The sequence below is a fragment of the Pseudophryne corroboree genome, chromosome 1 (assembly GCF_028390025.1).
Source record: "Pseudophryne corroboree isolate aPseCor3 chromosome 1, aPseCor3.hap2, whole genome shotgun sequence".
NCBI lineage: Eukaryota > Metazoa > Chordata > Amphibia > Anura > Myobatrachidae > Pseudophryne > Pseudophryne corroboree.
In genome coordinates this window covers 1088194014-1088221168 of record NC_086444.1, presented here as the reverse complement: position 1 = coordinate 1088221168, position 27155 = coordinate 1088194014, and the positions used below count along the sequence as shown (strand labels likewise).

Here is a 27155-nt window from a genome sequence, read left to right as displayed (position 1 = left end):
AGATAAAAATATGGTAAAAAAAGGGGCAGACTAGATGGGCCAAGTGGTTCTTATCTGCCGTCACATTCTATGTTTCTATGTTACTCAACAAGTTTGTGGTTGCTTGAGAGCTGCTTGATTGTGAAGGAGACCAAAGACAGTGGTAATGCTTATATAGACAGGAACAGCATGACACTGCCTCTAAGGGGTTAAACAAGCTCATATCAGCATGAGGAGGGGATTTCTCTAGAAGCACCGCATTTTAGGAGATAGTTGGCAGTTGGTGTGAGCCTATATATAGTGGAGAGAGAGGAAGTTGGTAGTTTTTTTTTATCTGAAGCGCTGATGGCCAGAGAGGTGTTGTCCAAGGGTGGAATTCAATTGTTTGAAAAGTCGGTTGGGTGTCTGTTTTTTCCTGTCTACTAGATAGGAAAAAACAGACACCCAACTGACTTTTCAAACAATTGAATTCCCCCCATGTGTCCCAAAAAAGTAGGGATGGCCATCAACCATCTATGATTAAAAAAAGTGGTGCAGGGCCATGCTGCGCATCGTTCGACACCTCAGATCCTTCTTCATTTTAATGGGATTTGAGGAGGTGGCGAATGACCTGCGGGTGCATGCATCAGCAATGTTATCATGCCCATACACGGCCCTTTTTAAATTATGTGTCGTTCTGAGTGGTCTGAAATGCCCACATCATTTAAAATATTGTACCATGTGTGACCACCTTTACATTGTGTGTAAGAGACAGGAATGGGATCCCCAGCTCTTTCATAGACTGAGCTGTCACTCACAACTCAGCCCCACCCCCGGCTTACACACAGCAGAGCCTGCAGCCACGCATGTGCATAAACACTGATGGAAAACCATTGATGGATATGCACAGAATATATACCTGACATCGATGTTTTGTGTTACCTCCACCATCGATGGTAATGGCCAGCATTACTAAAATGTGGGGGAGTGAAGAAGCCAATTGTCTGACTGGGATCCTGGAGAAGGAGGGGAGAACCGACAGAGGTAAGCATTCTCCTCCCTGCAGGGAGTGGTTCTTCCATAAGTATCCACTTTTGATTGACTGACACTGCTGAGCTGAAGCTACAACAGAAGTGGTGCCATGCTTTAAGGCTGACAATGAGGGTTATTCAGAGTTGTTAGCAAACCAAAAAAGTTAGCAATTGGGCAAAACCATGTTGCACTGCAGGTGGGGCAGATGCAATATGTGCAGAGAAAAGAAAGAGTTCTGGTAAAACATACCTTCATTAGCTATTTTTCTTCAAGGTCCATGGGTGTTATGCACACCAGTGCCTGCAGGAAAGTACTGGTGTCAGGACTGTTATGCACTCCAGTGCCTGCAGGAATGTACTGGTGTTTGAACTGTTATGCAAAACAAATGGACTCACAGACAGACTAGGGAATATGACATAACGTACACAGAAGGTGGTAGGGTAACAAAATACACACAAAGTGAACAGAGAAGCCCAGAGGCTAAGGAACTGGGTATCTCCCTTGTATTAGAACTGCTCAAATGGGAAAAGCAAGATGTTGTGTTTTAATACATAGAGAACCCGAAATGCTGTTGCTAAGGGCAACAGCAAAACCCTAAAGGGTTACCAACGGGTGTGGCAGTAAACTCCTTGGTCAGAGATGGAATGATAGACACAAGGAGAGTCTCCACAATCCTAATTCTCACTTGCAGTGCACAGGTTCAGCTTACTGCCACTAAACTGACCCCTGACACCTAGCACAGTGAGACAGGATTAGACAGGCAAGTCTTAGAATACAGCCGCAAACTTGCTAAGTTCACAGAGTAGTAACAGAACCCCAGCAAGCTAAACGACTGACTCCAGTCTTACTGCTAGGTCTGGATTGGCAGAGTGTAATACCAAATCCCCAGGCCTATTTGCAGTAAGCAACAAACAAATACAAAGCTACACAGTACTGGCTAACTTTCAGAAACTGACTAACCAACAAAGATTCAGCAGCATCTGCTTACCCTGAAAAGAGGCCTTATAAAGCAGGTGCTGTCCACGCCCCACTCAGACCTCACAGACTGTGAGCACAAAAACCAGCACCGGATCCCCTGCCATGCACAGAGCCTATAACCACTGCACAGCAAAAGACCCGAACCGGAGTATCAGCTGCGCTCAGGTTACTCCGCTAGCACTTGTCTCCCGGTTGCCATGACGACGTGGCAGCACAGGGCAGGAGACCCTAACAGTACCCCCCCTCTGATGAGGGGTCAAAGAACCCCTACCACCGGGTTTATCGGGGAACTGCGAGAAGAAAGAGCGTATCAGTCTGGGGGCATGAAGATCACAACTGCGCACCCACGACCGCTCCTCCGGGCCATACCCCTTCCAGTGCACCAAAAATGACAGCCGACCCCGAACCACCTTGGAGTCAAGAATCCTTTCAACAACAAACTCCCTCTGGCCACGTATCAGAAGAGGGGAAGGTCTTCCACTGGAAGAAGGATTACTAATCGCCCGTTTTAAAAGGGAACAATGAAATGTTTTATTGATACCCAAAGAACGGGGCAGATCTAACTGAAATGCCACCGGATTGATAACCCTGGTGATCTTATAAGGGCCGATGAACCGGGGGCCTAACTTATGAGATGGCTGTCTCAACTTCAAATTCTTGGTAGACAACCAGACGAAGTCTCCTAATTTGAAGCTGCAGGGTCTTTTCCGCTTATCAAAAACCCTTTTGGTCACTAATGACACAGACACAAGGGCTTTTTTCACTTTCCGCCAAATACCTCTAAGGACCGAAACCACAGAGGAACCACCAGGCATGGAGTCCAGGGGGTCAAAAGAATTGGCCTTAGGATGATGCCCATACACACAAAGGAAGGGAGAGATCCCTGTAGCAGAGTGAGCCGCGTTGTTATAGGCAAACTCCGCCATGGACAGATGAGCAACCCAGTCAGTCTGACACTTGGAGACATAACACCTGAGGAACTGCTCCAAGGACTGGTTCACCCTTTCAGTCTGCCCATTAGACTGCGGATGGTAGCCCGACGACAAGCTGACAGAAATCTGGAGATCGGAACAAAATGCCCTCCAGAATTTGGCCACAAACTGGGATCCGCGGTCAGAGACCACATCAAGTGGCAACCCGTGGAGACGCACAACATGCAGCATAAATAATTCAGACAGGCGTCTGGCCGATGGCAGCCCAACCAGTGGAACGAAGTGCGCCATCTTCGAAAACCTGTCAACGACAACCCAGATGGCTGTCATCCCCGAGGATTTGGGCAAGTCCACCACAAAATCCATTGAAATGTGGGTCCATGGCTTAGATGGGATAGAGAGTGGATGTAATGGGCCAACAGGAACCCCTCTAGGAGTCTTATTTCGGGCACAGATGTCACATGCCCGAACCCACTGATCCACATCCTTAGCCACCGAGGGCCACCACACCGCCCTAGATAGCAACTCCCGAGTTCTGGCAATACCCAGGTGACCTGCAGACTTCTTGGCATGGAATTCCAGGAACACTCGCTGTCTTAACCTAGGAGGCACAAACAAAAGACCTACCGGAAGGTCTGGAGGAGCCTGCTCCTGTGCTCTAAGGACTAATGATAAGAGGTCCTGGGTAATGCCCACTTTAATACATGATGGGGAAACAATGGGCAACGGCTCCTCGGTGGTCTCCTGTATTGGAGCAAAACTCCGCGAGAGCGCATCAGCCTTGATGTTTTTTGACCCAGGGCGATATGTTATCAAAAAATTAAAGCGAGCAAAAAACAAAGCCCATCGTGCCTGCCTGGCATTGAGACGCTTCGCTGACTCTAAATATGCCAGATTCTTATGGTCAGTGAGAATTGAGACCACAAACTTAGCCCCCTCAAGCCAGTGTCTCCACTCCTCGAGTGCATCCTTAATAGCCAACAATTCCCGGTTACCCACGTCATAATTCATCTCGGCAGGCGAAAATTTACGGGAAAAGTAAGCACAGGGATGAAGGCGATTATCAGACACTCCCATCTGAGAAAGCACTGCCCCAATACCCATCTCAGAGGCATCCACCTCCACCACAAAAGGACGCTCTGGATCTGGGTGTCGCAGCACCTTGGCCGAAACAAATGCCCTTTTGAGACGGGCAAAAGCCGCTTTAGCCTCACAAGACCAGTGAGCAACATCCGCCCCTTTCTTAGTGAGTGCCACCAAGGGCGCCACTATAGACGAAAATCCAGCGATAAATCGTCTATAAAAATTCGCAAAGCCCATGAAACGCTGAAGCCCCTTCAAACTAGTGGGCTGCACCCAATCCAGGACTGCCTGTACCTTGGAACCCTCCATTTGGAAACCTTCTGGGGAGATAATATATCCTAGAAATGCGATTTGCTGAACTTCAAATTCGCACTTCTCCAGCTTCGCCCCAAGCCGGTGGTCTCTGAGTTTCTGGAGGACTAAGCGTACATGCTTCCGATGTTCCTCCAGGGAATGGGAGAAGATTAGGATGTCATCTAAGTATACAACTAAGAATCTATCCAAATATTCCCTGAGCACATCATTCATGAAATCCTGGAAGACTGCCGGGGCATTACAGAGCCCAAAAGGCATCACCAAATATTCATAATGCCCTGAGTGGGTATTAAAGGCAGTCTTCCATTCATCCCCCTCTCTTATTCGGATTAGATTGTACGCACCGCGTAGGTCAATCTTAGAAAAAATGGTGGCAGTACGAAGCTGGTCAAACAAGACCGAAATGAGAGGCAGTGGGTATGAGTTTTTAATCGTGATACGGTTCAATTCCCTGAAGTCGATGCAGGGTCGCAACGAACCGTCCTTTTTACCCACGAAGAAGAACCCCGACCCAACTGGAGACTGTGAAGGTCTGATAAATCCCTTAGCCAAGTTCTCCTGAATGTACTCTGCCATAGCCTGAGTCTCAGGACGTGACAGGGAGTACAACCTGCTCTTGGGAAGCTTAGCATTTGGCAACAAATCAATGGCACAGTCATAGGGGCGATGGGGAGGTAGTACCTCTGCAACTTTTTTGGAGAACACGTCCGCAAAATCTGCATAACACCCTGGCAATCCTGGCAAACTTAGCTGCGAGAACCTGACTGGAAGGCTCAAGCAACTCCTGAAACAATCAGTACCCCAACTAAGAATCTCCCCAGAGACCAAGTCAAATTGAGGATTGTGGGCCCTTAACCAGGGTAACCCCAACACCAATGGGGCAAAAGTACAGACAGTCACATAAAAGGACAATTTTTCAGAGTGTGTGGCTCCAATAAACAAAGAAATCTGGCTAGTGCAAGAGGTAATTTTACCTTGGGATAATGGTTCCCCGTTTAACCCACAAATCTCAATTTCCGATGCCAAGGGTACTAAGGGAACAGAGTGTTTCAGGGCGAATTGGCGGTCCATAAAAACCCCGTCGGCCCCACTGTCCACAAAGGCCTCAGTCTTGACAGTTTGACCGAGGATCTTCAAGGTCACCGGAATGATAAAAGTCTTCTTGGGAAATTCTGACTTCTGGCCTGACAGGATATTTCCCATCACCCTCAGGCCCTGAAGTTTTCCGGCTTTTCTGGGCATGATACTACCACATGACCTTTATTCCCACAGTACAAACACAACCCCTGCTGTCTCCTCCGCGTCTTCTCACGCGAGGAGAGGCGGGTAGCCCCAATCTGCATAGGCTCCTCGGAAAATTCCTCAGAGTCTGAGGTTCCCTTGGGAAGGAAGGAAATCTCAGTCTCCCTTTCAAGCCTACGCTCTCTCAGCCGTCTATCCACCCGGATGGATAACTGCATGAGCTGATCCAAGCTATCAGGCAAGGGATATTGTACCAGCTGGTCCTTTATCTGGTTAGAAAGACCTCTTCGGTACTGGTGTCTCAGGGCTGGGTCATTCCACTGGGTATCATGGGCCAACCTCCGAAACTCCGTACAGTAAACCTCAACTGGCCTTCGCCCTTGCTTAAGGATCGAAATCTGAGCCTCGGCTGAGGCCGTCTTGTCAGGGTCATCATACAACATGCCCAGTGCCGTAAAAAAAGCATCAACACTTTTAAGCGACGGACAGTCAGGCTGCAACCCATATGCCCAGACCTGTGGGTCTCCTTGTAGCAAGGAAATCACTATGCCCACCCGCTGAATCTCCGACCCAGAAGACTGAGGCCTAAGCCGGAAGTATAGCTTGCAGCTCTCCTTGAAACAAAAGAACTGCGAGCGATCTCCAGAAAAACGATCCGGGAGATTTACTTTCGGCTCCTTAACCCCTGCAGGTGCTGCTGCTGCGGGAGCTCCGCCAGCAGCCTGGGAGGTGTGCATTTTAATGGACAAATCATTAAATTGTCGAGTCAGGACCTGCACCTGATCGACCACCTGTTGCAACGTATTTTGAGGGGTATGCTCCATATTCCCACAAAATTTCAACAGGAGTATTTGGCTGCTGAATATGTTATGCACACCTGTGCTTGCAGGAAAGTACTGGTGTCAGGACTGTTATGCACTCCAGTGCCTGCAGGAATGTACTGGTGTTTGAACTGTTATGCAAAACAAATGGACTCACAGACAGACTAGGGAATATGACATAACGTACACAGAAGGTGGTAGGGTAACAAAATACACACAAAGTGAACAGAGAAGCCCAGAGGCTAAGGAACTGGGTATCTCCCTTGTATTAGAACTGCTCAGATGGGAAAAGCAAGATGTTGTGTTTTAATACATAGAGAACCCGAAATGCTGTTGCTAAGGGCAACAGCAAAACCCTAAAGGGTTACCAACGGGTGTGGCAGTAAACTCCTTGGTCAGAGATGGAATGATAGACACAAGGAGAGTCTCCACAATCCTAATTCTCACTTGCAGTGCACAGGTTCAGCTTACTGCCACTAAACTGACCCCTGACACCTAGCACAGTGAGACAGGATTAGACAGGCAAGTCTTAGAATACAGCCGCAAACTTGCTAAGTTCACAGAGTAGTAACAGAACCCCAGCAAGCTAAACGACTGACTCCAGTCTTACTGCTAGGTCTGGATTGGCAGAGTGTAATACCAAATCCCCAGGCCTATTTGCAGTAAGCAACAAACAAATACAAAGCTACACAGTACTGGCTAACTTTCAGAAACTGACTAACCAACAAAGATTCAGCAGCATCTGCTTACCCTGAAAAGAGGCCTTATAAAGCAGGTGCTGTCCACGCCCCACTCAGACCTCACAGACTGTGAGCACAAAAACCAGCACCGGATCCCCTGCCATGCACAGAGCCTATAACCACTGCACAGCAAAAGACCCGAACCGGAGTATCAGCTGCGCTCAGGTTACTCCGCTAGCACTTGTCTCCCGGTTGCCATGACGACGTGGCAGCACAGGGCAGGCGACCCTAACAATGGGATACACAGGAATAGTCTTGGGTATGGCTGGTGGAGACCAGGATTGGCACCGAACAGCATAAGCTTGTGAGCCTCCCAAGATGCACTGGGCTCCTCTCCCCTCGTACCCCGCCCCCATTCTCAGGCATTTCAGTTTAGGTAACAAGCCCAAAGCAGGAGCTGGAGAGAGGAGAGATGGAAGAATGGTACACACAGGAAAACACACTCTCATAGAGAAGAGAAGGGAACCGGTGTCCGGAAAGGCAACTCATTGAAGCTAGATGTGTCAGGGTGGATGCTCTGTGGATCCCATGGACCTCAAAGAAAAAGAGTTAACGAAGGTAAGTTTTACCATAACTCTTTCTTTTCTTCTTCAGGGTCCATGGTCTCCACAGGGATAACCTTGGGATGTCCCAAAGCAGTTGTAATAGGGAGGGAACGCTCTTAGGCTGAAAGAATATTGCGGCTAAAGGTTGCATCCTGAGAGGCTAACGTATTAAAGGCATAGAACTTAAGAAACATTTGGGCAGAAGACCACGTAGCAGCCTTGCAGAGTAAATCAGCAGATGTTCCATGGCATACTGCCACAAAGAACCCACAGAGCGTGTAGAGTGAGCAGAGACTCTACGTAGAACAGGAAGATCAGCCTGGGTGTGAGACAGTGAAATGGTCATGCGGAGCTAACATGACAACATTTGAAAATTGGCGGGCCAGCCCCGTTTGTGGAATCCATAGAGGATGAAAAAGGAATCCTTTTTCCGAACGGAACTAGTACGGTCCATGTAGATTCTGAGAGCATGGACCACATCCAATGAGGCTTCCTCTTGTGAAAGACAAGGCTCCTGGTACGTTGATGGGGAATTTAGACATTATCTTAGGTAAATATCCACGTTTAGTCCGAAGGACCACCCGGCAGGGCCGTTTCTAGTCAATTTGGCTCCCGGTGCGAGATTTAAAAATGCGCCCCCCCATTCACATAAAAAATATGCGCCCCCCCATAGATATAAAAAGGAAAAGCAACAGGGTGTGACCCCATTAAAATGGGCATGTCTTCATTAAAATGGGCGTGGTCTCATCTGATCTCATCATCACGCCTACCACAGGATAAAAAAAAAAAATCCCCATTTTACACATTACAGCAGGCAAGTGTCCCCATTTTACACAGCACGGCAGGCACGTGTCCCCATGTTACACATTGCGGCAGGCACGTGACCCCATTTTACACAGCACGGCAGGTACGTGTCCCCATTTTACACAGTACGGCAGGCAAGAGTCCCCATTTTACACATTGCGGCAGGCACGTGTCCCCATTTTACACATTGCGGCAGGCATATGTCCCCATTTTACACAGCACGGCAGGCAAGTGTCCCTATTTTACACAGCACGGCAGGCACATGTCCCCATTTTACATAGTGCAGCAGGCAAGTGTCCCCATTTTACACAGTACGGCAGGAAAGGGTCCCCATTTTACACAGCATGGCAGGAAAGTGTCCCCATTCTATACAGTATGGAAGGCAAGTGTCCCTATTTTACACAGTACTGCAGGAAAGTGTCCCCATTCTATACAGTACGGCAGGCAAGTGTCAAGTGGGGGGAGAGAAATATACAACTTACATATCAAGAAGATCTTCCCGCTCCTCGGGGCGGACCACCTCTCCTTCCTCACGCCGGCCGCCTCCTCTTTCCAGCTTGGCTCCCCCTCCTCTTCCCGGGTACTCCTGCTTGGGGGTGGAGTTTCGTGGATTGATGCGGTTGCGTCGTGATGTCACAACGCAACCGCATCATTCCACGAAACTCCGCCCCCGAGCAGGAGTACTCGGGAAAAGGGAGGAGGGGGGAATCTGGGACCCGTAAAGTGCCGCGGCGGGCGCCCCGTGCGATTGCACGACTCGCCCGCCGCAAGAAACTGCACTGCCACCCGGTCCTGGTGAAAAAGAGGGAGCAACAGGAGAAAGCTCCTAAGTCAGAGACTCTTCAGGCTGAAGCTATGGCCAGTAGAAAGAAGTCTTAGCAGGTTGCCACTTGAGGTCCACAGTTTCCAATGGTTCAAAAGGAGTCCATTGTAAGGCCTGAAGAACCAAAAAGAGATCCCACCCTCCTTGAACTTGCCAAGTACTCTGGAAAGGAAAAACACAGAAGGGAAGAGATAGGCCAGACGAAAGATCCATGAGACTGTGAGTGCGTTCACGTAGCTCGCTCCCGGATCTCTTGTCCTGGCCCTGTACACTGGGACATTGGTTGTGTCTGGGGGCCATGAGATCCATGTCTGGAAGACCCCATTGCACACCAGAAGCTCAAAGACAGCTGGATGTAGAGGCCACTTTCTGGCGTGAACATCCTGTCGACTGAGAAAGTCTGCTTCCCAGTTGAGGACTCCCGGAATGAACATTGCGGAGACGGCCGGAAGATGGAGTTCCGCCCAGGTGAGAATCCAAGTTACTTCCTGCATCACTCCCGCACTGTGAGTGTCTCCCTGTCGAGTTATATAAGCCACTGCAGTGGCGTTGTCTGACTGGATTTGTACCGGAGAACCCTGTAGAAGGTCCTGAGCCATTTGAAGGGCCCGGTACACTGCCCAAAGTTCCAGGACATTGATCAGGAGATCTCTTTCTGTCAGAGACCAGCAACCCTGAAAGCAGTGATTGCTGGTGACAGCTCCCCAACCCTGGAGACTGGCATCTGCGGTGAGAAGCGTCCAGTGAGAAATCAAGAATGGTCACCCCTTTTCCAGGTTGGATGTGTGTAGCCACCATGAGAGGGATGCCCGAACATCCAGCAGCAGAATCAACGTCTAATATTTTATCTGTTGTGGTAGACCATTCCATCTGTAGAGTATCAGGTGCTGTAAAGGGATGGATAGCAGAGTCATACTTGGTAAGGGGAGGGGCTAAGAGATACACTTGGTGAGGGGAGTCAGAAGAAAACTTGAAGGGTGTCAGAGGCACACTTGGGGAGGAATGGGGCAGAGGTACACTTGTGGATGGATGGGAACAGAGGCATACTTGGTAAGGGATGGCAGCAGAGGCACACGTGGTGGGGTTGGGAGTAGAGGCACACTTGGGGAGGGGTTTCAGAAGCACTCTTGGGGAGGTATAGGAACAGAGGCACACTTGGGGAGGAGTTTCAGAAGCACACTTGGGGATGTATGGGAACAGATGCACACTTGGGTAGAGATGTAACAGAGGCACACTTGGGTAGAGATGTGGCATGGGCACACTTGGGGAGGGGGTGTCAAATGCACGCTTGGGGAGGGGAGGTCAGAGTCACGCTTAAAGAGGGGTGTCAGAGGCACACTTGGGGAGGGATGGGACAGAGGCACAGTTGGGTAGGGGTGGGGCAGAGGCACACTTGGGGAGGGAGGTCAAAAGCACACTTGATGAGGGATGGGGCAGAGGAGGTGCGCTTGGGAAGGGATAAGGGCAGAGGCACACTATGGTAGGGATTGGGGCAGAGGCACACTTGAAGAGGGATGGGGACAGAGGCACACTTGGAGAGGGATTGGGACAGAGGCACACTTGGAGAGGGATGAGGACAGAGGCACACTTGGAGAGGGATGGGAGCAGAGGCACCCTTGGAGAGGGATGGGAGCAGAGGCACCCTTGGAGAGGGATGGGAGCAGAGGCACCCTTGGAGAGGGATGGGAGCAGAGGCACCCATGGAGAGGGATGGGAGCAGAGGCACCCATGGAGAGGGATGGGAGCAGAGGCACCCATGGAGAGGGATGGGAGCAGAGGCACCCATGGAGAGGGATGGGAGCAGAGGCACACTTGGAAAGCGATGGGGACAGAGGCACAATTGGAGAGGGATGGGGACAGAGACACACTTGGAGAGGGATGGGAACAGAGGTACCCTTGGGACACGTCTGCCACTGAGTGCATCTATTACTGTACATGCAATATTGCACAGCAAGGAGCTAAAATGGCTGTAAGGAGGAGAGTTGGGGGTATGAAATGAGATGAGTCAATGGTCACACTGAAGCCTCCTCCCCCCTATGAAAGAGGGAACCAAGACACACGACTACCGAGCCCCACTCCTTCTAATTCCAATTATTCAGCTGCAGCCTCTAGTGCAGCTGATCACAGTCAGTGTCGGAGAGCCGGGAGGGTGCAGAACCCCAGTGATTCCAGCAGAAAATGGCTTCTTAGTTACAAGCTGGCTTACCGCATGTAAATAAGAAGTTTGCAGGCAGGATCATCAGTGCACTGTTGGCCTTCCCTCTGAGCCCAAGCCTGGTACAATAATATCCCGGCTTCCCCCCAATGGTGGATCTTAGCTCAACTAAATGAGAACAACTGGGATTGGTGTCCCGTGATACGGGTTGCTAAAGTTATGATGAAATAAAACAAAATAATCATAATCACAACATTTAGGCCTAGACAACTAGACAATATAGAAGCAACTGGAAATATATGAAACATAGTTACCATTATTATCAGTCTGTTAATTGTGTCACTTTGATTGTCCAAATCTCGGTCTCTGGACAATGATCTTATGTGCGATATCAACTGCTGCCAAATTTTTGAAGATCCATTACGCAACCAAAGTTTTCCATGAAAGGTTCCAAACCTAAAGACAGACATTTATTGTAGCAAAGCAGCCAAATGTGAATATTCACATAGTATAAGAGAGTACTTAACACATGGGAATTATCTAGTGTGGTAGAAACCCACTCTAAATCTAAACAAATCCCACTTTAGTGCACGATAATGAGAAATTCATGAGTGGAATTAAATTTTACACGAAAGCTCATTTAGAACTACGGAGACTTTTAGTCTTTGAAAAGAAAAACATTTGTTAAACATAAAAATGACAATGAAATAGAAAATAAAGTACCATTACAGAGGAGAAAGGGATATATTCTTATAGGATCTACAATAGATATTGATGATAAATCTTCAGAGTTTTTTGTAGGCAGAAGGTTCTAGTACAAACATACAGACAAGATAGATAGCCTGGGTAAAAACACTGATTCTCTGGGGGACCTAAAAAGAAGATGATAACAGAGGAAAGAGAGCTTCCAAAAAGATCACCCAAAATCATAAATCTATAAGAACAGAACCAGATATTCAAAACCTGTCTAAGGTGAAATTGAGTCAAAGCAAGTCCTTAAAAGAGGATTATCAGCTGTGGATAAACTCAGTATGTACTGTTTATTGATTTTGAATCTATATGCTAGCCATACTTACCTACCTGACCCTCTCCATGAGGGAGAAAATGCTCTGTGCCTGGACTTTCCTGGTAATGTATAATTGCCATCACCTGTGGTGAGCTAGTTAATTGATAAGAAAGGTGTTTCACCACAGGTGATGGCAATCATACATTACCAGGAAAGTCCAGGAACAGAGTATTTTCTCCCTTATGGAGAGGGTCAGGTAGGCAAGTATGATGCTAGCTAATAATAAGGATATAGTGATTCTAAATGCTGATGGGAGTATAGTTTTCATGTTAATGAGGTCTATCATTTAAGTGATCAAGAGTCACTAAAAAGAATAGAAAGCGATCTACTACGTTACTCTTAACAGGGTTGTAACTGGGGGGGCGCTAAGGGGGCATGCGCCCCGGGTGCAGGATTTGAGGGGGCGCAAAGGAGTTACAGAGGAGCAGGGTTTTTTTTTTACCGGAAGTGTTGTACTGCTCCAGTGAGACAGCAGACAGCTCCCGGGGCAATGACTCTGACCCACCTGTCTGCCTGCAGCTGGCTTCGACGCTGTGCAGGTGAACTCCAGTACCTGGGATCTCTCCTATGTTGGCTACTGTCTTAAACTCTCTTCTTTGCCATGCAGTGCTGCGACTAGCGTGCAGTGCACTGTACAAGCTATAGAAGCGAGCTGTGCTCCCAGTTAGCAGTATCAACCTCTGCTTTGCCTCCCAGATGGAGGGATTTAGTGTAGCTTATAGGAGGATGTAGTGTAGTGTTGTAGTGTGCCATATAGGGTATGTAGTGTAGTAATGTATTTCAGTATATAGGGGTATGTAGTGCAGCATATAAGGGGATGTAGTGTAGTGATCTAGTGTAGCATATAGGGTATGTAGTGTAGTGCATAGGGGCATGTAGTGCAGTGATGTAGTTCAGCGTGTGGGGGGTGTAGTATAGTGATGTAGTGCAGTGATTAGGGGAATGTAGTGCAGTGATGTGGTTCAGCTTGTAGGGGATGTAGTATAGTGATGTAGTGCAGTGATTAGGGGAATGTAGTGCAGTGATGTAATTCAGCGTGTAGGGGATGTAGTATAGTGATGTAGTGCAGTGATGAAATGTTATGATATAGTGCAATGTATGGGGACACACAGAGGAGCATGTAGTTGAACACGCTGGTGGGGCATGTGACACATAGGGCATTTGAGGCACATAGGGTAATATTGTCCAATAGTATCCCCTTTTTTCAATTTTGTTGATAATCTGATTATTTTAGTCTGACAGGGTAGGGGAGGGGGGGTGCCAAATTACTGCCTTGCCCCGGGTGATGAAAATCCTAGTTTCGGCCCTGCCCTAAATCACAGGTTCTCACACTCGGTCCTCAGGACCTCACACAGTGCATGTTTTTCATGTCTCCTCACAGAATCACAAATGAAATAATTAGCTCCACCTGTGGATCTTTTAAAATGTGTCAGTGAGTAAAGAATACACCTGTGCATCTGCTGGGTTACCTAGAAAACGCTAACTGAGGAACGATTTTGAGAACCTATGCCCTAAATCAGGGCTGGCCAAACCGGTCCTCGAGATCTACCAACAGTTCATGTTTTCCAGGCCTCCTGTAGATTTGTAGAATTGTCAGTTAGGAATGAATGCAGCACATCTTAATTAGTAATGACTACACCTGTGCTCCAGCTAGGTGGTCTGGAAAATGTGACCTGTTGGTAGATCTCGAGGACTGGTTTGGCCAGCTCTGCCCTAAATGATCTGGAAATAATGTTTACTAAAGGCATTCAGAATAAATGTAAACAGCAGAGAAATACAAGCATCTTTTTAAAGAAACTCCTAAGATAGCAACATTGTCCCATATACCCAAATTACATAAAATGTAAAACAACTTTCAGGTCTCCCTATAGTGGCAGGTATAGGGTCCTTAACTTAGAGGGTATCCCAATATGTAGGTACCATTATTAAAAAATACGTATCACAATTGGATTCATATGTGAGAGACTACACTCATATTTTGCAAATGATTATTTAAAATAGGAGAAAAATAACAAATGGTGTATAGTGGATGCACAGTCCCTGTACACATCATCCATCCCCCTTAATAAGGGTATACAATCTCTTAGAACCACTCTAGAAGGGAATCGTCTATGTCAGATAAAATGTTGACTTAATTTGTGAATGTCAACATTTTAGTATTGAAATATAATTATTTTACTGTCTTAGATGATTGGTTCATACAGAGAAGAAATAGGGAAAAGAGAAAGATGTCTTTACTCCAGCTACAATACTGGAGAAAAGACGGCCCTTAAGGGCCTGATTCAGAGGTGGACTCAGATACAGTCGCTACTGCAATGCTAATGCCACATCTATAATCCACCGCATACATTCAGAAGACTCAACACCAGTAGTATCAGTGGCAACATCGAACTTTTGAGCAACCCTATGTTGCTCAGAATGAAGGTCAGAACTATAACGCCTGGGCCATTAAAACTGTGAACAAATTCTCAGTTGCTGGCTGGGACACGTCCAAAAAACAGTCATGTTTATCATTTGTAAAGTCACCCACCCTCCCCGTTACCTACCACAAATGCTCCCTACCTGTCACTCACTTTGTGAATAAATCCTCACTGCATCTGCTGTCACTAAACAATCGCCGCTGTGATGAAAACATATACAAAAACAGAATGTGTATATGTTCTATGTAATATGTGACTGGTTGCTGTATTCTATAATCTGATGCTGCTATTACACTGAGGATGCAAGAGGTGACGTTATTCAAAGAGCACATACTATATAAATAGATAACTTTCATTTCATGGGGATATATCTGTTTTCTTACCTCTGGCCATGGAGATCTAAAAGACGTTGAATAAAATCCTTTCTCATTTGCGCAAAGCATTTTGCAATATCACCTGATGTCTAGATTTCAAAAGACAAGCTGATTAAAGAAAATTATACATGCATAAAATGGATTAATTTCAACAGACAAGCGACACTGGAGGAAACTGACCTCCATTGCTCACTTCTTCCATTTTAAAGTTTTGATCTCGACCAACAGTGTGCTACTCTAAACAGTCTTACTTCAAGAATTTATGAAACCCCTAGTCCTTCAATCCCACTGCCTCTTATCACTTTTAACTCCATCCTCTGCCCTCCTCCCCACCTCCCCTCTGGCCTTGACTTTACCACCCACCTACATGTCAAAATGATTCCATGGGGGAGATTCAAATGTTTGAAATGTCAGTTGGGAGTCTGTTTTTCCTATCTAATAGACAGGAAAAAACAGACACCCAACCGACTTTTCAAACATTTGAATTCCACCCCATATGTCATGGCATCACATCCTACTAGACTCTCAGCACCCCATACCCCTCTTTCCCAGCCTGCTTCTCCCCATTTACCCATTTCATCAACTCTGGCTTCTTTTGCCCCAGTATCTGCAGATGAAGTCATGGTCCTAATCCAGTCCACCACCTCTTTCACCTCCCCCCTTGAACCTATCCCCTCCCTCCTCCTCCGCTGCCTCTCTCCTGTTGCCTGTTCCCATCATGTTCATCTCTGCTTTCTTTCTCTTTTATAGTGTCAAATCCCCATAGATAGGGGAAAGGAAAGAGAAACCAGTTATGATTATAGATATATATATCCTCAGCAATAATATCGAATAAAGGCCTCAATGAGTGTTTATATGAATTGTTATTTTAAGTCACTATTGTTATTATATTGGGACTAAATATGTCCTTTATTAATTGTCGAGCGAAGTATTAAAATCCAAAAGAAAAATAAATGTGAGAGAGAATAAACATAAAGTGAATAAAGTTTATAAACACAAAGCAAAAGTGTTGTTCCCTTTGTATATTTCTTCGTGTTTAATTCACAAGTCCATGAACCATAAATGGATTTATATGCAGCGCTGTATCAGTGCTCAATTTGTACAAAAACCTATAATTTCCGTGTTAACTGGAGCTTTTACAATATATTGCAGAAGGAAACATATTGCTTTACATTTGCTCATAAGCTGTTACATGAGGTTGTAACCATAATGTCCAAACATTGCAACAATGATTCACTGCCCCTGCTATTCAGGCTGTGAGTATGAGAAGGTATTTCTTATATTGTTACTTAACAGAATAATTGAAACAGTGTTACTATGGAACACTACACAGTGTAAATGGACTTGAATAGTAATATTATATGTGCTGTCTCAACACCGAGAGGACTGATTAGGGTTATATCAGCACTTCGATAATGTCAATCTTCAGTATTTAACACAGTAAAGTTGAATACTATATCCAATAAGCTATTTTGTTATCCCCTACACAGTGTAGTTCCTTTAATGACACACAATAAAAAAATAGCAGCACTAGTAATGAAAAATTCTTAAAAAGCAGATCGATAGGATGAAAGGTTTACATTTAATAAAAACAAACATACAACAATTAATTTAAAATAAATAGATAAGATCACCAAACTCAGGCTGCTCAATTTGTAGTGCCTGTTCCTTTTAGTATGAACTGGACAGCAGATAGGTGTACAGAATATTTGTTAGGAGCTGATAGCACAGTCCAAATTAACGGTCATTATCATATATGCACCGCTGGAGGCATAGTCCCTTGAAGGAGTCCCTTGTGTATGATTGTGATGTCCAGGGTCCTGGGTCCTCACCAGAATACGGTGTCTTTAGTATGGAATCAGGCGTTGAGAGTGACGTCCAAAAGTAGATCTGTTCACCAAAAGTTAATTCTGCCGAGTTGATAAAAGGTCCAGTGTTGGTCTGGGCACATGAAGAGCAGCAACAAGTTTTTTAAGGGTGACCTGAGATCGCACCTGATGCATTTCGCTGAAGGTACTGCAGCTCTTTCAAAGGTGACATACCATGTGGGCTAGTAAGGTATTTATACCCTTAATGGCTGTCAATTAGGAAGTACAAGCACTCATATGCACTTCATGGTCCAGAAACAGATTCACGATGCGAGTCACGATGAGGATGTCACATGACCGCAGTGTGTTGCTAGGGAGCGATGTTAAGCATATGCACTCCCTAACCCGGATATAATGACGTTAGCCAATGAGAGTTTATTAGATGATTACATCAACACTTTGTAACCTGGAAGTAATTCTGTTTCTGAAATAAAGGATTACACTTTTTAATAAAAAACGATTTCTAAATTAACATTGTCACTATTGAGTCTGTGCTGTAATCCCAATAGGTATAAATATAAGTGTAGATATTTGTTTTTTAATAGGTAATTTATTTATTATGATGGATTGGATGAACAGGTGCTGGCTAATTGACAGCCATTAAGGGTGTAAATACCTTACTAGGCCACATTGTATGTCACCTTTCAAAAAGCTGCAGTACCTGCAGCGTAACGTGTCAGTGCGATCTCAGGTCACCCTTACAAAACTTGTTTCTGCTCTTCATGTGCCCAGACCAACACTGGTCCTTTTATAAACTTGGCAGAATTAACTTTTAGTGAACAGATCTACTTTTGGATGTCACTCTCAACGCCTCATTCCATACTAAAAACACCGTATTCTGGTGAGGACCCAGGACCCCGGACATCACAATCATATACAAGGGACTCCTTCAAGGGACTATGCCTCCAGCGGTGCATATATGGTAATGACCGTTCATTCGGACTGTTTTATCAGCTCCTAACAAATATTCTGTACACCTATCTGCTGTCCAGTTCATATTAAAAGGAACGGAGACTACAAATTGAGCAGCCTGAGTTTGGTGATCTTACAGTTGCAAGAAAAAATATGTGAACCCTTTGGATTTTCCTGGATTTGTGCATAAATTGGTCATAAAATGTGTGTTGATCATCATCCAAGTCACAATAGACAAACACAGTCTGCTGAAACTAATACCACACAATTATATGTTCTCATGTTTTTATTGAACACACCATGTAAACATTCACAGTGCAGGGTGGACAAAGTATGTGAACCCCTAGGCTAATGACTTCTCCAAGAGCTAATTTGAGTGAGGAGTCAGCCAACCTGGAGTCCAATCAATGAGACGAGATTGGAGGTGTTGGTTAAAGATGCCCTGCCCTATAAAAAACCCACACCAGTTTTGTGTTTGCAATTCTCAAGAAGCATTGCCTGATGTGAACCATGCCTCGCAGAAAAGAGCTCTCAGAAGACCTACGATTAAAAATTGTTGACTTGCATAAAGCTGGAAAGGGTTACAAAAGTATCTCTAGAAGCCTTGATGTTCATCAGTCCACGGTAAGACAAATTGTCTATAAATGGAGAAAGTTCAGCACTGTTGCTACTCTCCCTAGGAGTGGGCATCCTGTAAAGATGACTGCAAGAGCACAGCGCAGAATGCTCAATGAGGTGAAGAAGAATCCTAGAGTGTCAGCTAAAGACTTACAGAAATCTCTGGCACATGGTAACATCTCTGTTGACAAATCTACCATACGTAAAACACTCAACAAGAATAGAGTTCATGGGAGGAATCCACTGCTGTCCAGAAAAAACATTGCTGCACATTTGAAGTTTGCAAAAGAGCACCTGAATGTTCCACAGCACTACTGGCAAAATATTCTGTGGACAGATGAAACCAAAGTTGAGTTGTTTGGAAGGAACACACAACACTATATGTGGAGAAAAAAAAGGCACAGCACACCAACATCAAAACCTCATCCCAACTGTGAAGTATGGTGGAGGGGGCATCATGGTTTGGGGCTGCTTTGCTGCCTCAGGGCCTTGACAGATTGCTATCATCGACAGAAAAATTAATTCCCAAGTTTATCAAGACATTTTGCAGGAGAACTTAAGGCCATCTGTCCACCAACTGAAGTTCAACAGAAACTGGGCGATGCAACAGGACAACAACCCAAAGCACAGAAGTAGATCAACAACAGAATGGCTTCAACAGAAGAAAATACACCTTCTGGAGTGGCCCAGTCAGAGTCCTAACCTCAACCCGCTGTGGCATGACCTCAAGAGAGTGATTCACACCAGACAAACCAAGAATATTGCTGAACTGAGAGGAGTGGTCCAAAATTCCCCCTGACCATTGTGCAGGTCTGATATACAGTATATAACTATAGGAAATGTTTGGTTGAGGTTATTGCTGTCAAAGGAGGGTCAACCAGTTATTAAATCCAAGAGTTGACATACTTTGTCCACCCTGCACTTTGAATGTTTACATGGTGTGTTCAATAAAAACATGAGAACATATAATTGTTTGTGTGGTATTAGTTTCAGCAGACTGTGTTTGTCTATTGTTGTGACTTAAATGAAGATCAGAACACATTTTATGACCAATTTATGCACAAATCCAGGAAATTCCAAAGGGTTCACATACTTTTTCTTGCAACTGTATCTATTTATTTTAAATTAATTGTTGTATGTTTGTTTTTATGAAATGTAAACCTTTCATCCTATCCACCTGCTTAGTAAGAATTTTTCATTATTAGCGCTGCTATTTTGTATTGTGTGTAATTTTTGTGGTTTAACAGGATCAACTAGCCCTGTTTGTCTAGCAGCAGCATTAGAATAACAACCTGATCTGCGCCTGATATTTAACCTTGGTTAATACAATAGTTCCTTTAATGAAGCTGTTTATATAGTGCCCTGAGGAAGCCCATTAAGAGTGAAATTCACATAGGCTTTATAGCAATGTGTTCCCATGTCATTATATGTCTAGATATGTAAATGTACCATCAAAGCAGGAAATTGCAGATGTGATTTTATCACATCAGTTATCATGCTGTTTGTGTGCTGAGGGCTAAGATCCCATTACCACAAAACATGAGAGGCTGTAGGGGAACAATATCAAATAAGAAAGGGAATAAAATGATATGTGATTCAATAACATTGCTGTTATGCTGTCTATGTGGTCAGCGGACATGAAATGTGGCTGTGAATCAATTCGTAGGTACAATCAAAGGGTGTGCAGTGTGATATATTATTACTGTTAATCCACTTATAATGGTATGGTCAGCGGATATCCATACAAAGTGTGACATACTCACGCACATATATAAAAGGATGGCTAGCGGACACTAAGTGCTGCTGTGATTTGCTTTGCAGATATAACTTGCAGTGTGATATTTAATCACTGGTAATTCATATTATATGTGATACACCAACACATATATATTTTTTTGGGGAAAAAGTACATTTTTTTCCTGCACACTTTCTGCTGAGTATTACTTTATGGCCCTCATTCCGAGTTGTTCGCTCGGTATTTTTCATCGCATCGCAGTGAAAATCCGCTTAGTACGCATGCGCAATGTTCGCACTGCGACTGCGCCAAGTAACTTTACTATGAAGAAAGTATTTTTACTCACGGCTTTTTCTTCGCTCCGGCGATCGTAATGTGATTGACAGGAAATGGGTGTTACTGGGCGGATACACGGCGTTTCAGGGGCGTGTGGCTGAAAACGCTACCGTTTCCGGAAAAAACGCAGGAGTGGCCGGGGAAACGGTGGGAGTGCCTGGGCGAACGCTGGGTGTGTTTGTGACGTCAACCAGGAACGACAAGCACTGAAATGATCGCACAGGCAGAGTAAGTCTGGAGCTACTCTGAAACTGCTAACTCGTTTGTAATCGCAATATTGCGCGTACGTCGGTCGCAATTTTAAGAAGCTAAGATTCACTCCCAGTAGGCGGCGGCTTAGCGTGTGTAACTCTGCTACATTCGCCTTGCGAGCGAACAACTCGGAATGAGGGCCTATATGTGGAACGGTACAGATGGGTCCTCCGTTATCTTGACTGGCTGAGGCGTTAGTCACGATCAGGCATACGCAGCGTACCGTGGCACAGGGACGCGCGCCTAGTCACAGAGAGGCGCGCCTAATCGCATGGAGGCGCACAGTGCATATGACGTTACCTTTACGTGTAATACCTGCGATCATCCACCAGGTGTCACTTTTTACAATCACCACTGCGCATGCGTGTGGTCTCCCGTAAAATACAATACTGAAATACATACTGTATATTATGATACCCTGTTTTGAGTGTAGTATGGTATGCCAGCGGCCAAAATCCCGGGGGCCAGCATACCGGCGCTGGGATCCTGACCGCCGGCATACTGACAGCTGGGCGAGCGCTAAGTGGACCCCCAAGAGGGAGAATATGTGTCGGCATGCCAGCGGTCGGGATCCTGGCGCCGGTATGCTGGTCGCCAGGATCCCGGCCGGCGGCTTACTGAAGACCACCCCCTGTTTCTAGCAGCCATATACACAGGTATCTCATATACCCCTTGAATACTGAAAGCAGTTCACAGTATTTCAATACAATAGGCATCCCCCACACTGTAATATAATATAAACAGCTTCATTAAAGGAACTACACTGTGTAGGGGATAACAAAATAGCTTATTGGATATAGTATTCAACTTTACTGTGATATATTCGTGCATGACTTAATATACTCTGACACTTCAAGTCGCACGTGTTAAATACTGAAGATTGACATTATCGAAGTGTTGATATAACCCTAATCAGTCCTCTCTGTGTTGAGACAGCACATACAATATTACTATTCAAGTCCATTTACACTGTGTAGTGTTCCATAGTCCACTACATCAGTTACATATTTAGTAAGACTGTTTCAATTATCCTGTTAAGTAACAATATAAGAAATACCTTCTCATACTCAAAGCCTGAATAGCAGGGGCAGTGAATCATTGTTGCAATGCTTGGACATTATGGTTACAACCGCATGCAACAGCTTATGAGCTAATGTAAAGCAATATGCTTCCTTCTGCAATATATTGTAAGAGATCCAGTTAACACAAGTATAGGTTTTTGTACAAATTCCGAGTTGATCGCAGCAGTTCATAGCATCGCAAACGGCAAAAAAATTGCAAACTGCGCATGCGCGAAAGCAGAAATGCGCGTGCGCAAAGGGAGCGATACGACGCTTGTGCAAAATTACTAACTGAAATTCAGCTCGTACTACATCACCGAAAACAGGGAGTGACGGAGGCGTGGCAGAGGCTCGGCTTCGCTACCTAACGAAATGGGCGTGAAAGTGGGCGGCTAGTGTGGGAGTATGCAACCGGCAGTAGGCGTGTTTTGAGCAGAAATGCGTAGCCGATGGTAAAAAGTACACAACAAATGTTCGCTATCTTAACGCAGCCGAGGAGTAAGTCTGCAGCTACTCAGCACTTGCGAAGTATTGTTACAAGTGTATCTGCCCTATTTAGCAATTAATTAGCAAATGAATTCACCTGTTCAGCAATTACTTGCCAAACACTGCAGTTACAAATGACTGCAAACAGCAATTGTATGCCCACATAATAAATGTGCATTTACCAAGTCTAAATCTGACATACTCACAAATAATGCACCCAACATGACCCTCTCCAAGAGGGACACAATGCTCTGCTTCTGGACTTTTCTCTTAATTTAAGATTGCCGACACCTGTGTTGAACAGGTTAATGGATTAGAAAGGTGTTTCAGCACAGGTGATGGCAATCATACATTAAGAGAAAAGTCCAGGAACAAAGCATCCTGTCCCTCCTGGAGAGGGTCATGTTGGGAGGTATGACTGTCTTTTAAGTATTTGGTAAAATACTTTGATGTTAACTGCATGTTTAAATTATTTGCTGAATACTTTGCAATTTAACCAAGTGTGAATAAACCAACTTATAAACTACATCAGCTAAATGTTCTCGACATAGACATATTCCTTTGAACATACCAAATAACATGAGCGACATAATGCAGCCTACACTTAATGTTACTTAGTAACACTTTTTTTTTGGGGGGGGGGGGGGGGGGGGGGGGGGGGGAAATATGTCTCCATATCTAATACTATGCCATGTTGCCCCTAGTAACCCAAGTACAATTCCAAGTTGTTTTTTTTAATATGCCCAGTTAAGTGTTGTGCAAGGCATACATTTTTAACATTATAATATGCAATGTTTGTAAGAATATTCTGTTTGTTCCACAAATGTAAATATGCCATGTTAAAGTTTACAGTGCACAGTTTTCAAGAGTGCATACCCTTTAATAAAACACACAAAGTGTTTTCATTTATTTTCTTACTTCAATAAATAAAGTAAAGCAGCAACACAACATGGCTACAAATGAGCATCACATACAAAGATGGACATGGCAGCAAGCAGCTGCCAGTGGCAAATTTGACATAGCAGAACCCAGTACTATGGTAACCCCATCTACTGGCAAAATATGAAGTATAATATTTACTAAGTATATGTTGTGAACCCCCAGCCAGACGATACTTTTAGGGGAACTGAGGTTGATTCTGGACCCAATACACCAACCCTAACATACACAGCACGCTAGGAAGAGGAAGATGGCTCAAGTGTACAGGAAAATAACTCACAGGCTACAAATCCAAAAATAACACAACCCCCTTTCACCTTGAGGAAGTTGTACATTCTGGCCACACAAGCCAAAAAAATAAACATAGACGCAACATGTCAAACATGGGTGCTGGGCATCTGGAGAGACATCACTTTCTCTTCTTTTTCCCCGCCTGATGTTGTTCTTCATGGCTCGGTCTGCGAAGTGACCTTCGAGGGCCCTGCCCAGTGGGATCTTCTTCCTGGGCAGAGGGAGGGGAGGGAGCAGATGTGGCTGGCTCTCTGCCACTGTGGGCAAGGCAGCCAGCGATGTCCTGGAGCCCTTGCAGAATGGAATTGTCAATTTGTTGGAACGAGGAGGCGAGTTGCTCTTGGCCCTGCCTAATCTCTGCCAGACCTTGGCAGAGTTGAGCTACACCTTGCTCCACACTGGTTCTGTGCTCAGTGAGCCGTACAGGTATCTGGCTTACTTCCCGGATCATCCTGTCCTGAAAATCATTCAGGCTCTCACCATACCTGGCAATTTGAGACAGGATGTCCGGGATAGCAGAGGGTTGGGTGGGGGGGCCAGTTGGAATCTGGACTGATGGAATTTGTGGTCCCACACTGGCAGAGACACTAGGTCCCCCCACCTCAGCCTCAGCCACATAACCCTCCTCTGACTCTACCTGCTCACCCACCTGTGCTGTGTTATGTTAAAAGCAAATAGAAGAATGAGTGGAAAAAGGGAAGAAAAAAATCAACATTAGACTTTTGTAACCACTAAATTAGAATTTTAGGAATATGTGTGTAAACTTACCTGGCAAGTCATGTAGATTAACTATTTCAGGCAGGTCCGTGTCCATATGAGACACCCCACCCGCCTCCTCGTAGCTCACACAGTCCATCGCCAGCTCCTCAAGATCTGTGTATTCCACAGTGGCAGCTGGACCTCCCCCTGTTGCCCTCGAGGCATTCGACTCCGCAGACCTCTTGCCCTTCAGGCGGGATTTGAAGTCGGCCCAACTACATATGTGAGTAGAATTAGTGGTAAGGGACATAAAAGTTAAGAATACCTGTTTTTATTGATAGTACACATGTTATGTATTTGGTTGCTATAGGCAACATCACATCTACCTAAGTTTGTAATAATAATTAGGACAGAAAATGGTGTGTCAATATACACTTACCGTCTTCTAACTTCCTGTGAGGTGCGGACAATTGAGCCGACTTCATTAACAGAATCAGTGATGTCCCTCCAGATTCGATCTTTGGTTGCAGCACCCATGTTTTTGCTGCCTCTATGAATTTTTTCCATGGCCTGTGTGACCAAAACACGTAACTCCCTCTTAGTGAAGGCTTAGTCTTTTTGGATATAGCCTGTGAGCTATCATCCTGTCCCTCCTCACCATCTTCCTCTTCACTAGCTGCTTGTGTACTTTGGGTTTGAGATAGTAGTCCAGAATCGCCCTCAGTTTCCCCAGTATCTATATCGGGTAGAGGATTCACACCTAACTCCTGGGTATCAGTAGATAGGGTTTCAACAGTACTGGGTCCTGCTATTTCAACATCCGCACTGGCAGCTTGCAGCATCTGTCTCCGCAGCGCTAGGCGCCTAGCTGTCAAAGCGGACATCTGCTGCTGCACCATGTCCATCTCTGCTGCCATCTGCTCATGTGTAGCCATGTTGCTGGTGGCATGTGTGTTTGCACAGCTGTCTTGTGATTTATAGCTGCGTGTGATTTCCATTGCGGTAATTCGCACAGGTGTCAATTATGCAAATAGGTCCAGTAATTGTTGTACTGGCTATTTAAATGCCTTGTCTGCAGCCTGTGTGTGTGGGTGTATGGTGAAAAATACAGAAGCAAGACAGAAGCAAGGTGGACGTGGTGCATAGCACATTTTTTAATGCAGTATATTGCATAAAAATGTGCGTTTGTTAGCTTGCACATTTCTTACTGTTGTGTTGCGGTTGGCGTATTTAACACAACTTTTTTTTTAATTAAAAATTAGTTAGTATATTACAAAACAGAGTATGTATGGGTGTGCAATGCACCTTTGTAGTGGTTTATAATGTGTTCATTTTGTATGGTGTTTTATGTTTAATTTATTATCTGTGTTTACATGTAGTATCTAATAGTTATGTTACCTGTAATTTGCAGTGTGCCCGTTCTAGTGCTGACAGTGTGTGTGTTGCTATTCTCATTGTCCTTTTCTCTCTCTTGTAGGTGTCTCTATTGTTTTGTTTGACAAAGTAGGCCATTTTTTATTTCCAGTTTCTACTTAAATTTGCATTTATTTTCTATACCTGGGTGGCATGGTGTGGGAGTGCTGACAGTGTGTGTGTTGCTATTCTCCTTGTCCTTTTCTCTCTCTTGTAGGTGTCTCTATTGTTTTGTTTGCCAAAGTAGGCCATCTTTGATTACCAGTTTCTACTTAAATTTGCATTTATTTTCTGAGCAGGTAAGTGGCCTGTCCCTGGGTGGCATGGTGTGGGAGTGCTGACAGTGTGTGTGTTGCTATTCTCATTGTCCTTTTCTCTCTCTTGTAGGTGTCTCTATTGTTTTGTTTGCCAAAAGTAGGCCATTTTTTATTTCCAGTTTCTACTTAAATTTGCATTTATTTTCTGAGCAGGTAAGTGGCCTATTATGTTACTCCTTTTGTATTGTTTTTATAATTTTTATTATTAGTTCATACTTAGTAGGTAATTCATATCTTGTTGCAGTAATTATATGGGTATGTTTGTATTTTGAATTTGTTTTTTCTTTGTGATGGTAACCTATGTTGTAGCTACGTAGCTAACTGTGGCGTAATGTTTTTTTTTATTGTTCTGTATTTTCATCATGAAGATATGGAGTACGCTCCTGCAGTAAGTGTTTGAACACCCATACACTTTTTTAAATTTTTTGGCAATGTGTGTTGTTAATTGATTGTGTGTTTTAATGATTCTTACCTTCATTTAAAGTTTGTGATGTCCATACATGTGGCAGCGGAAGCCCTCCCACCCCAACCTGCGGAAGCACTTCCACCCCAACCGGCGCAAGCCCTCCAAACTCAACCGGCTCCTCATCCTCAAAGGCAACAGAGGCGTGCAAGGCCACCAATTTTCCGTACCCGTGTCACCATTTTTGGGATGCCTGATGATGTGGTTTTGCGCAGATACAGGCTGCCAGCTCATCTAATCCTAGACACTCTCTCTCCATAATAGAGCGTGATCTAGAACAATCCATTAGGTATCCTACAGCAATACCAGCATTGACACAATTCCTTGCTGTGTTACATTTTTTGGCCACTGGATCATACCAGCATGTAGTTGGTGACTTGGTTGGCATATCGCAGGGACAGTTCAGTAAGGTCCTGCTGCGTGTCAGCCAAGCATTTATAAGCTGAGTTAAGCAATTTATCACAATGCCTTTAGATG

At 45.0% G+C, this 27155-nt stretch overlaps 1 protein-coding gene across 2 annotated transcripts in view; it reads right to left on the bottom strand.

Annotated features, from left to right (window-relative positions):
* Positions 1 to 27155, bottom strand: part of LOC134927206 (uncharacterized) — a 605974-nt gene that overhangs the window by 2431 nt on the left and 576388 nt on the right. For both annotated transcript variants that reach the window (XM_063921361.1, XM_063921370.1), the window contains exons 21-22: positions 15298 to 15377; positions 11743 to 11884 (exon numbers count right to left, since the gene is read on the bottom strand). In XM_063921361.1, coding sequence (XP_063777431.1) covers positions 11743 to 11884; positions 15298 to 15377 — 222 coding nt within the window. The remainder of the gene's footprint in view (positions 1 to 11742; positions 11885 to 15297; positions 15378 to 27155) is intronic.